The sequence below is a fragment of the Eptesicus fuscus genome, chromosome 9, assembly GCF_027574615.1.
Source record: "Eptesicus fuscus isolate TK198812 chromosome 9, DD_ASM_mEF_20220401, whole genome shotgun sequence".
Classification (NCBI taxonomy): domain Eukaryota; kingdom Metazoa; phylum Chordata; class Mammalia; order Chiroptera; family Vespertilionidae; genus Eptesicus; species Eptesicus fuscus.
The window spans coordinates 61,765,880-61,778,535 of NC_072481.1; the positions used below are offsets into that span (position 1 = coordinate 61,765,880).

At 36.7% G+C, this 12,656-nt stretch overlaps 1 protein-coding gene across 6 annotated transcripts in view; it reads right to left on the bottom strand.

Moving 5' to 3' along the window:
* TTLL7 (tubulin tyrosine ligase like 7) overlaps positions 1 to 12,656 on the bottom strand; it is a 144,670-nt gene that overhangs the window by 33,220 nt on the left and 98,794 nt on the right. For all 6 annotated transcript variants that reach the window (XR_008557028.1, XM_028142511.2, XM_054721196.1 and 3 more), the window contains 5 exons: positions 11,342 to 11,428; positions 7,416 to 7,608; positions 3,071 to 3,273; positions 1,925 to 2,059; positions 27 to 107 (listed from right to left, as the gene is read on the bottom strand). Coding sequence is in view for 5 of the 6 variants with exons in the window: in XM_028142511.2 (XP_027998312.1) it covers positions 27 to 107; positions 1,925 to 2,059; positions 3,071 to 3,273; positions 7,416 to 7,608; positions 11,342 to 11,428 (699 nt within the window). In the remaining variant the exon portion in view is untranslated. The remainder of the gene's footprint in view (positions 1 to 26; positions 108 to 1,924; positions 2,060 to 3,070; positions 3,274 to 7,415; positions 7,609 to 11,341; positions 11,429 to 12,656) is intronic.

Here is a 12,656-nt window from a genome sequence, read left to right on the forward strand (position 1 = left end):
TAAACTTGTTTAGAAGTATTACTCACTTTTCGTTGTTTTACAGAGTCCAATTTTATGAGCCAATATGAAGCCACTTTTGTTTTATGAAACTTCCAGTTATCGAGGATCTGTCATGGGGGAGAAACATTAAGAAATTTAATCTAGAATTTTCCTCAAAAGTAAAAAGTAAAAAAGTAAATAAATGGGTTGAAACTGGTTTTAGTACTGAATTTGTGAAATGAAAGCACTATAATATTACTTGCAATAAAGAATGTCTACTTTAATAAAAAGACATGTGCAAGGATTTCTAACATAAGGTTAAGAAGCCATCTGAATCCAAATTTTTTGCTTCTTGCTGTAAAAACCCCAGAGTCTCTAATAAGTGAAAGTAAAATGTCTTTAGGCATATAAGGTTTGTAGTAGATTTTCCATTTTAATTTCAAAACCTGTATTTACCATATCACCCATAATAACAGAATATTGAATAATATATTAGAAGATAGCCTATATATAATTAGGATTCGATTATCCCTTTGTTTTGTTTTTGTCAAATCTGCAAAATTTCTGAATATATATTCTAGCAATATATACTGTAACAAACATTAAAATATTTGCTGCATAGAGTGAACATATAGTAAATAATCTAATGACTAATAATCTAATAATCTAATTATTAGTCATTAATTATGTAAGCCCATATGTTTTTTGATAAAACAATCACATTAGCCACAAATATTAGTTCTACTCTCTGATCATCTAATTTTTCTTCTACATGATTTAAAATGGTGGTATCTTATTAATATAGCTAAGAAATAGAAACAAAATATCTGGTACAAAGTCATTGGCTATATTTAGAAAAGAACTTGATTAAATAAGATAACATATAAATAAAAGCATGTCTAGCATAGTGACTTACAACTAATATCAATTTGTATTCCGTTTCCCTTGATGTAACAAATAGCAGCTCATCTGCAGAAAAGATGCTATTTTTACTTTTTTTAAAATATATAACAACACAATGCAAAATATTTGGGGGATTTGGTTACAACTATGTCATGATTACAAAATAGAAATATTCATGATTGATTTTTTAAACTAACAAAGTCATTTTTTATTATTTGTTTTGGTATTTGTTTCTAGATAGTTGCTTTAGACAAAAGTAATGCTAAAAAGTGAAAAAAGGCCAGTGCATAGCTGTGGTTTTTATCCTACAACTGGCCACTAGATGGTGCCCTCACCACTGAAAAAAAAGTAATGTTAGGGAAACCTGAAAACAAAGTTCTATTACTGAGGAATTATCTACGAACAGCAATTTGAAAAGAATGTTTGAATGAAGAGATAGAACTTTAAATTAAATGTTCTTTCACCAAAAATATTTAAATAACTTGGGCCTTTCTAATAAATTAAAGTCATTGAGTTTAGTGTGAATTTTAGGACTCTGCCATTTTAGAATGTTCCACTGGGTGGTGCAAATGTGTATGTAACAAGAAAAACACAGCATAAGCCACTTCAAAATGTAACCAAAATCACTCATGGTGTCACATTCTTGATATTTTATCCCCAAGGCCCACTTTTTTTTTATTACATATCACTTCGATATTAGATCTTTCTAAATCTTTATAGAAGCAGTTTTAACTTGATAGTTCTTTAATCATTAAGAGCAATAATTGAATAACATGAATCATTTTCACTTTGTTGCATCATTAAAATGGGATAATGAACTAAAAGGTATTTTGCATTGCTAATTATAAAGGTAATCTCACTGCTCATGAATAATAATAATTCAAATAGCCACTGTATTTTCTGCAGCTTGAGGAGGTTGAAGAGAACATCAGTTAAGTTTACTATGTCATTGAGAATGCCTCCATGGGTAAATAAATGTTAATATCCTAAGAAGAATAAAAAGAATGAGCTCCTTGGAATTTTATACATGTCAAATACTCACATCTTCTACCAGAAGTAGTGATTCTGCATCTGATTTCCCTGGAAAACGGATCTTCATGTCCTTGAGAACAAATAAGGTCTGACTTGTTAGATCCTCTTCTTGTTCTTTTGTTTTCGGTTGCCGCAAAGACTCACTCTTAAATTTGAAAGAATACAGATATTTGGAGGGGGTCTTATTTCATTGTGCCACTATAGTCTGAAAGATATTTCTAGGTAAAAACAATGCACTTTTAATTGGAAAAATCAAAACAATAAAAAAGGCAGAAGAAAAAATTTTTACATTTATTCTTAGAATTCAATTCTTAGGATTAAGTGGATATAATTTCCCAATAATATCTTTTATACTTCCACACAGTTGCATTTTATTTAGCTCAAAATACTAAAATATAAATATGAATGGTTAAAAAAGACTTCCTGGTCAAAAGTTTCACTTACTACATATATCTTTGGAGATTCTTAATTTTAGGAAAAAAGAAAAAAATCACTCTTTGTTAACAAGTGAAACTCATTCACTTATATTTTCCAGACTCTTCCATTGGATCATCCATAGTAAATAATTTAAATAAATGTCTGGTTTTTGTGAATGTACTTGGCATTACCTATTTGAGTATCTACAAGTCTGATAGCCAAATAAATTCACTGACTTATTCAATACTGAACCTCTGGGACTCATGCTAAGGAGGGAATACTATATGCTAATTTAATATACAGAAAACATAAACAATGTTGTATTTCAGTACTCTAAGGATAATTTGTCAATCATTTATTTTTTAACCTATTAATCAATAGTCTCATTAAAACTTTTTCCACACAACAAATTTCTCCAAAATTTTCAAATATACTGCATAATACACTATAAAATCATATATTTCCTCAGATGATTTTCAACAAAATTATCAACTATATAAGCAAGTGGAAAATAAAATGCTATTCACAGTATTCATTCTAAAATTCTGTGATATCCTGGTCTGCCTTGTAAGAGTTCATACTAAATGATAAGCTAAAGAGATTAAGCAATCCAAACTCCAGGAGACCATAAGTTGAATGATGGGGTTCAATCTATCCTCCTCCCAGCTTATTCCTTTGCCACCTAAATCTCAGTACAGTGCTTCCTATAATCTCAAAAGGAGCAAAGTAGACGACTTACCACCTGAAAGTTAGAGCTGGCATCATTACTATGAGGCAGATGCCTCGTGTAGGAGGAAGCACGGTTTAAGGAATGTGACCGACACGATGACGTTGTCCGGGATGCTGACATCATTTGTTGAGCAGAAAGAGGGCGGATGTCTGCACTACAAGGTGACTGAGAAGAGATGGACCGAGGGCAGCTGAATGAACGCCTTATGGAACCTATCAATGATGGAGAAGAGGAACAATTAATACAATTTCCCACCATATAAACTAATAATTAGACCGACCACAGGGTAGCGGCAAGGCGATAAATGTCAAAGCATCATTGTGAGAACACAAGTTTGGAGTTAATTCTTCAATTTAAATGGTGAACTTGGTGCAGAACATTCTGTATGTAGAATGGCTATCATGAGAATATTTAAATAGTACCCTTAATTTTCTGTTCTCAAAATATGACATAGAAGAACCAGAAGAAAGGTAAACTAACGTTTATGGAAAGGAAAACTAACCTTCTATAAGCCAGGCATCGTGTTACATACACTTTTTTTCAAATCCTCACAGAAACCCTCTGAAGCAGGAATCCCCATCACCCAGAGGCTCAGGAAAAGAACTTTCTCAAGGTCACATGACAAGAGAGTGTGCCAAGCTCAGGTTTAAATCCTGATCTGTCTAATGCCAGTGTCTCATTCTTCCTATGAGACCATGAAAATACTATCCTTTATCCTTGGATTAGATTGGTCAATCATTAGAATCTGTATGTAGGTTATAAGAAAAATATTTTATGGTAAGATTTATAGGAAGGAATGGATAGGAGTCTAGAGAGTTACAGAATTCCGGGCCCATGAGGAAAAAAAAAAAAAAACACAGAAGAAAAATATAAAGATTATCCTAATGGAATTTATATATATAATTATTACAAGAATGATGCTAGACAGTCTTCTTATTCACATGAGAGAAGATTTAAAAAAAATAGATTAAATTCCCATAGCAATAGGTTATGAGAAAAAGTATATGGAACTAAAGGGTTGTAATCAGAACAAACAAGTAGGAAAACCATAGAATATCTTCCCCATTATACATTGGGGAAATTTAAAAGAGAGAATCCGCCCTAACTGGTTTGGCTCAGTGGATAGAGCATTAGCCTGTAGACTGAAGGGTCCCAGGTCCAATTCCAGTCAAGGGCATGTATCTTGGTTGTGGGCATATCCCCAGTAGGGGGTGTGCAGGAGGCAGCTGATCAATGTTTCTCTCTCATCAATGTTTCTAACTCTCTATCCCTCTCCCTTCCTCTTTGTAAAAAATCAATAAAATATATATTTTTTTTAAAAAAGAGAACCCACTATTCCAGGTAAATTTGATTCCTGACACAGGAAAATAGAATATCACTCAATATTATCAACATTTATATCTTTTTTTAGTTCATATATTTTATATACCTTCTGTGCTATATTATATTCTCTTTTCTTTAGGAATATATCAATCTTTATTGGTTAAATAATAAAACTCACATAAAGGCAGGTTGGATAGCCAAATATTTCTCTTCATTTGCTATTGAAAAAATGTAAACCTTTTTAAAGGCAGTGGATATATAAACCTTATATTTAAGGGTGTATTTACAAACGATATTTTGAATAGATATAAAGCCTAATACTCCTCATTTGGTTCAAGAGAGTAAAAAGAAGTATACTTATTCAAGCTATAAAAGATGTTTTTAAAAAACACTTTCACCACCTCCATTTCTTTAAACTAGTAACTTCCACCTAAATTTAAAAGTCACACCATTTTTGAAAGGACAGTGCTGCTAGAGAAGGGCTGTGTGGGGAACATACCCCAGATCAATCTTCTACTAAGCAAGTACCTAAAACATGTGCTTCAACCTGCACCTGGGCCCTGCTCTCGTGTAAGGCTTCATGTGGTGGTTTGTGTGGAGAGCACCTGGGAGAGCACCTGAGCAAAGGTCATCAGCTGAATCCTGCCAAAGCCACTCCCTGGAAACATACCTTGCCAAAGGCAGGCATGTTGTCAGTCCTGACCTTTAGCTCAGGCACCAGGGGCGGATGCTATCATCTGGGTTAATTCAGGCCTGACAATTATGAGAAGCCTCAAGAATGAAGAATTCAGCTTAATCTTTAAGCATGATTTAACATAATTTCCTTTTTCTTAAGCTCTAGTAAAACTTCCTGGTATCATGCTGTATGCAATAAATGTGCTGCACTAGCTCTGAGTCATTGTCTCTCCATCCAAAAACACTGTCCCACTTGATCCCAGTTTTACTTGTATAATGTCTCTGTGTCTTTCTTTTTCTTAGTATCCCATCGCCCCTACTCATGTCTCTTGTTCTCTCTAGCCACGCAGGTCGCAGCAGAGGTTTGGACATGTGTAATCTGACCACAGATGTAGAAGGAAATTATCCTTTCTCTTGAATGGCCAAAGATTCCCATTTTTCCCATGCATACACTGAAAATTCAGACACAGTAACTAAGTAGCTAGATATGCAACGACATTTAGGTCGGTTAACAAAAAAATGGTTGTAATTTAAATAAACAGATTATGTGAAAAAACATTTAATATAGTTTTGTATATGACTAACTTATATCAACCCAAAATATATTTTTTGAAACTATAACAAGTTTGAGTTTCCTAAGTTAACCATCTGCTGCAGAAAGTGTTACAAATAATCTGGACTTTGTCCTTGTTCATCAGCATTACTTTGGACAGAAAACTCAAGAAGGGTCTGTGGCTATATTACTTAGTGTAAGGAGAATATAAAACAAAGAGAAACCCTTATTGCAATTTCTAATGACTATACAAATAAAATATAATACTTAGCTTAAAAATATGCAATTGAATTTAATTTTAAAAGAATTCACACTTAAAAACATTTTAGTGCATTATTTGTCCAATATCAATTTATTAACCTATTGGTCTAAGAACAAAGAACAATCTCAAAGCTATGAGAACCTGAATAATTTTTCTTAATCCTACCCTTTTCTCTGCTAATTCGTTGCTATGAGGGATGCACACATTAGCCAACAGGGGTTGAAAATGGGTGAAATCTGGGCAAAACAAGGCCAGCTTCCAAGAGTAACAGAGACATACTGAAAGTACTTAAGAGAGCTTTAAGAAAAAAGGAATAAACTGATAAAATAGCTATAAACTCTGGAACAGGTGCTCAATAAACATACCTTAAATGAGTAAATAAATAAACAAATGCAATGGAACATAACACAACATTATTTCCCTTCCAAACACATAAACCTTCAAAAACATGAACATTAACAGGTATCTTTATGAAATAATTTAGAAGCAAATGAAAGACCATTAAGATCTTCATCTATTAGTTATGTATTCCTCATGCATTTTGCCAGAAGTGTTGAAGGCAAAATTCTATTATCAGGGAAGCAAACATATTGAACCATTGCTGGAAATGAACAAAGGCTCATATTGTGTTTAATGCATGATCGAAGCAGTCCCTTTAATGGAGTCCTGGGATAATGAAGGTCAAGGCAAACAGAGATGTGAGGAACAAGAGATAAGAATAAGTCCTGCATTGCAGGCAGTGTCAGGAAGGGATAGCTAAGGGATCCGGGGCAAAGAGGGATGCCACACTGGACATTTGGGGATGAAAGAAGAATTATGGACACAATAGTGGACATTAGGGATCAAAGAAGCAATAAAAGACAGGAGAATAGAAGAGAAAATGTAAAAATAAAGAAAGAAAGAAAGAAAGAAAGAAAGAAAGAAAGAAAGAAAGAAAGAAAGAAAGAAAGAAAGAAAGAAAGAAAGAAAAATAAAACTAAAAAGGAAGGAGACAGATAAGCTGGTTGTTCACTCCCCAAATACACCAAAAGCCCCAACTTTAGCGCTTACCCATGATGAAAATGAGAGGAAACAAAACTATTTCACAATTGTGTGGCTCACAGATACATTCAAGTCAAATACCTAGAGAGATACATATTTTTAAAAGTAGGCAAGGATACACAACAAAATAGGTGGCAGAGAGGCAGAGAAAGCAGGAAAGGGCATGAAAGAATATATTGGCTTAAGAGAGAAGGCAGTCAGCAGATCAGTCACACATCACATTTTATAAATCCATGCAGAAGTCTAGGGCTTAACAAAAACTATGAAATATAGAAGAATGGACTATATTGATTCTTAGGTCGACTCTTTCATCTTCTACTTGCAGACCCTGAATGGGATTGTGGGATTCACCCACGTCTGGTTAGGGAAGGACGTGGGATAGAATTCAGGTCTCCTCACACAGGACAAGCATTCATTTGGCCCAAGATCCTTTTATTGAGTTTCATAATTCAGTTCCATAATTCTTCAGATAATAACTAAATTAGAAGAAATTAACTTACTGGATGGTTGGAATATTTTGTAGTGGTTGGACTGTTTAAGATTATAAGTAACTTGCTTTTCTCTTCTTTTGTTTTGGCACTCTTCATTTTCATCTGATTCTGAAGAGCTGTCACTACTATCATAACTGCTATCACTACTGCAGTACTTCTGTCTTCTCATCACCTCTGAGCTCTCAGGCATGGAACAGAGAGGCTAAAATACAGAAAAAGGTGTTATTGTCAGAATGCTTCTTAAGAAGGCACATTAACATGATTAATTACTATTTTCAATTTCCCACTATGCATGTTGCTTCTCACTGACACCTGAAAATCTTCCAAAGTGCTATTGCTACAGTGCTGCTATTAGCCTCCAATGCAATTCACTAATTTTTCTGTGTCTGCCAAATATTCTTTCTTAAATAACATAGTTCAGTCATAATGAGGAAAATGCTTTTTCTCCATGATTTAAAAAAGGACAAGGTTATCACAAACAGAAAATAAAATAAATTATTTGAGATAAAATTATAAAAATTAGAAACATAATCAAATTTTCTTCATTCCATACAGAGAGGTTACCCATTACTCACCAAGACACAGGGATGTACCTCTGTTGTATCATTAATGTCCAGTCACTCAATCAAAGTGTGTGTATGTGTTTGTGGATATGTGTGCACATGCTTGTGAGAAAGAGAGGAGGAGGAGAGAGGAAGGACAAGAGGGGCAGAGAGACAAAAAGTAAAAGAAAGCAGAGGCCAGGTAAACCATAGAAAGTAAAGAAAGATAAAACACTATACGTCCACAAAGGTCACATCTTAAAACAGAAGCCAATGAACCAATTCACTCAGAGAATGTGCAAAAAGGACTAAGGTATTTCTCACATATCTAACTTGCTATGAACATTTTTACAAATGAAAAATTGTATTTAATTGTCCACTTTCCAAATTGGTTATGAACAACTTAGGTCCTTTCTCAGAAGATTCCTAACTATGACACAAAGGGTCTGGCCATAATGGGACAACATTGCTTTTCATTCCCCGTGCTACATTTAAGGAAAACAAAAGTGATATAATGTAAATCAATACATCATAAATTTTTTAGAGGACTGGTGCCATGCAGAAGGGTAAAACTGTAAAGATTCAAAATGCCGGGCTACTGTGTTCCAAAGTCTCCATTAGAATCACTTGTCTTCAAACCTCCCCATCAATGTGTTTCCAGTGCAGCCGGAAGAATGAGATCAGGGAAGTGGGACAGCTTTACTTCACAAAGAGTACGCACCAACAAGGTCAAGACAGTTCTGGAACTTAGTCATGTGAAGAGACTATTTATCACACATACCATATGCCTCTTATTCCTGCTGGGAAAAGTCCCCATAGTTGTATGTAAGTTTCTTGTTCTCTGTTCAATCAAACACATGTTTTGATGTTAGCATACAAAATAATGAAATATTGGCTACCATGGGATTTCATTGGAATTAGGCATGTCCTCTCAGGTAACAGTGTGAGATGGAAGGTACAGAAAGGAAAAGCATTACGTGAAGTGCCTGGAATCCACAGTAAGCCAGAGCATGATCTTCTTAAAGTTGCTGGCTTTGCAAAGGATGAAAAATAACCAGAGGAAAGTTATTTAATATACGATGGTACCAACTTGTGTTTAAAAGTATGTTTTCCTTTTAATAGTCTAATATTTACTGGCATAGCAATGTTCATCGTGATATGCATAAAAACCAGTAATTTACCAGTAATACAATCATCAAATATCTTGACAGCCTTGGGGAGCAAGAATTCTGGAGGAAGGGCGTTTCTTCGGAAGTCTAGCCGACCCAGAAGGAACAGTGGCACAATCAGGCCCTCTGACGGTGCCTTCCTTCATGGAGGCAAACAGATTTCAGGTTTTTTAAGGAAGCTTGACTACACAGTGAGCTATTCGACCTTTTAAAGAATCACAAGAAGAAACTACAACCTGTGTCATATGTGCCTTTTGACCAATACACTGTTCAAGCAATAACTAATAAGACATCATAGTGGCATAAACACTAAACAATGCCTTAACTGCAAAATGGAATGATTTGTAAACTGGCATTGAGTTATCACACAAGCCATACTACTTACTTTTATGTCCAATTTTATTTGTAAGTGAGTCATAAATGAATTGCAATAATTAATATACAAAGCTCAGAAACTTCCCAATGTTTTCCAAAGTGAAGCAATGACTCATTAAGGTATTCACTTTTACAGATACGCTAAAATATATTTGTTCCAAAGGCACTGGCAATGCCATCTCCCACAATTCCTCAATAGAGAGGATATAATTCAGAAGAACAGCGCCCGACATCCAAGACCTCTGGTCTCCACCATATCCGTATCTTTCACCAGGTTCATCATGTACCATTGTACTCTCCAAGAATCTTCCACTGGCGTCACACCAAATTCATGTTTCTCTAACAAGCTAGGCAGTGTCACAACTCCATGTCATTGCCCTTAATGTTCCTTTTAACCCAAACGTCCTTCACCCATCTTAAATGTTTACAGCATTATTCATTTGTAAAGACCCAGTTCAAATGGCATTTATGAAGCCATACACAAGTCTACCAATCCCTTTCTTCTTTCACTGTAACGCTTTCCACTGGCTTTATTGCATTATTTGCCACAATCTGGTTTTTGGTTCACCTATCTGCTCATTCTGCCAATGAGGTCCTTGCAGACACATTCAACAAATTTAACTAATAGTGGGGTTTTTTAATATTTTTATTTATTTTTAGAGAGAGGAAGAGGGAGAGAGAAACAATGATGTGATCTGAGAACATGATCAGCTGCCTCCTGCATGCCCCCTACTGGAGATCGAGCTACAACCCGGGCATGTGCCCTGACCGGGAATCAAACTCCAGCATGTGCTCTGACAGGGAATCATACGGGCAACCTTTTGGTGCACTGGGCGATGCCCAACCAACTGAGCTACACCAGCCAGGGCCTAACTAATAGTGTTTGAGAACCTACCAAGTTCCAGATGCTGTGCTCAATGTGAGAGATGCCAAGATAAAAATATACTTCCTACCCTCAAGGAACTTACAACCTTTTATTAAGGCAAAGATGCAAGTAATTATTTGTCACAACTGCTCTACAGAAGCATTATTTGTGATACAGCAGGAGGAGGGGAAGAAAGAGCTAAGTCTAATTCGGGGAGTGAAGAGGATTCCACAAAGGTAGCACCAATTCAGCTGGATTAGGAAGGGGGGCTCTAATCAGTCAAGCACAGAGGCATAGAAAAAGCATGAAAGGACAACAGAGAAAGATGCGTGTAAGGACATAGCTTAGTATTGCTGAAATGTGAAGTAATAAGAGCACAATGAAATGTTCCCAAGACTTAACAAATTCAGCTCTTCCCTACTCTATTAGCAAGAACTTTTTGACTTATAACCAAAGACCACATTGATGTCATCACCACAGAGCAGATAAAGGTAAAGCAAACACCTGCTCATTTTTGCATGCATGACTGCTTTCTCTTTATCCTAGAAGCTGTCTATTTCAACTAACACAATTTCAATGTTGTTAGGTCAGCAAAATATGGGGCTCGTGATAAGGTTTTCTAGATTCATGATTTGCCTTATTTATATCACTATACTTCTCTGGTAATTATATGTCTAGAGAAATGAGGAAAAATTAATACTGACTATAAAATAAGGCTATTAGTTCTAGGTCCCTCTTGGTCCTGACTCATCAGGATTTCACTAGTATTACAAAAAGAATCCAAAAAAAGTGAGGAAAACTAACCAAACAAAAAAATAGAACTTCTATGTGTGAGATAACCAACTCTCTCTGTACTGCACATTTGGTCCATGCAGTTTCATGAAAGTGGCATCAGTCATTACTATAGTGAAAAATACAAAGGGGAAACAACTGTACTTAGTAGTCATATCTACTTTGATACTAGGAAAGATAGAGGTACTGTACCTTTGGTCCTCGAGGCCTGGAAGTTTTGCCCATCAACTTTTCGTCATCAATTTCACATTGTTCCAGAAGATCCAAAATATCTTCCTCCTTAAAAAGATATTTAATTAAAACTATGATCACCAATGGACTCTAGAATCTTTCAAAATTCATTAATCTCCATAAAATAGTGTACCACACAATTCCTAAAACTATTTAATGAAGACTACTCAGATCAAATGAGTAATAAAGGGTTATGAAAAACTCTTTAAAAAATGTTGTCCACTAAAATCTGACAAATAATACATTGCTGAAAATCCTCTCTAATAAAATGGTAATATGCAAATTAACCATCACTCCGCTACATAAGCCATGCCCACCAGCCAAGCCATACCCACCAGCCAATCAGGGCAAGTATGCAAATTAACCCCACCAAGATGGCTGCAGCCACAGAGAGCAAGGTTTCCCAGGTAACAGAGGAAGCCAAGCTTTCCATAGCCATTGCAGGCCTAAGCCTCCACTCAAGCTACAAAGTTTCAATTATAGAAGGTAAACAAATTCAAACAAATGGCGGCAGAATGGAGCTTGAGAGAGCAGGCCAGGGTTGCCGGCAGCAACAGGGGAAGCAAAGCTTTCCGCACACCCTGGCCAGGCTCACCCGCTTAAGGCTACAAAGTTTCAATTGTAGAAGGTGAATTAACTGCCACAGAAATGGCTGCCGCCCCGGAGGGAGCAGCAGGCTTGGCTCCGCTCCAGGCTACAAAGTTTCACTTGTAGAAGGAAAATAAATTCCAGATACCAGGGCCTCCCCTTGGGTTGCCAGGGGGCGTGGCCGGCCTGCAAACCACCACAGGCCCCTCGCTCAGGCCGCCCCACACCCCAAGGGAACCCCCCACCTGATCCGGGACACCCTTCAGGGCAAACCAGCTGGCCCCCACCCGTGCACCAGGCCTCTATCCTATCTAATAAAAGAGTAATATGCAGATTGATCATCACTGCAACACACAATATAGCTGCCCCCATGTGGTCAAAGATCCTGCCCCCATGTGGACACAAGATGGCCACTACAAGATGGCCAGCAGGAGAGGGCAGTTGGGAGGCACCCAGCCTGCAAGGGAGGGCAGTTGTGAGGGACCAGGCCTGCAAGGGAGGGCAGTTGAGAGGGATCAGGCTTGCAAGGGAGGGCAGTTGGAGGTGATCAACCCTGCAGGAGAGGGCAGTTAGGGGTGACCAGGCTGTCAGAGGAGGGAAGTTGGGGGCAAACAGGCTGGCAGGGGAGCAGTTAAGCATCAACCAGGCTGGCAGCGGAGTGGTTAGGGGGTGAGAGGCTGGCAGGCAG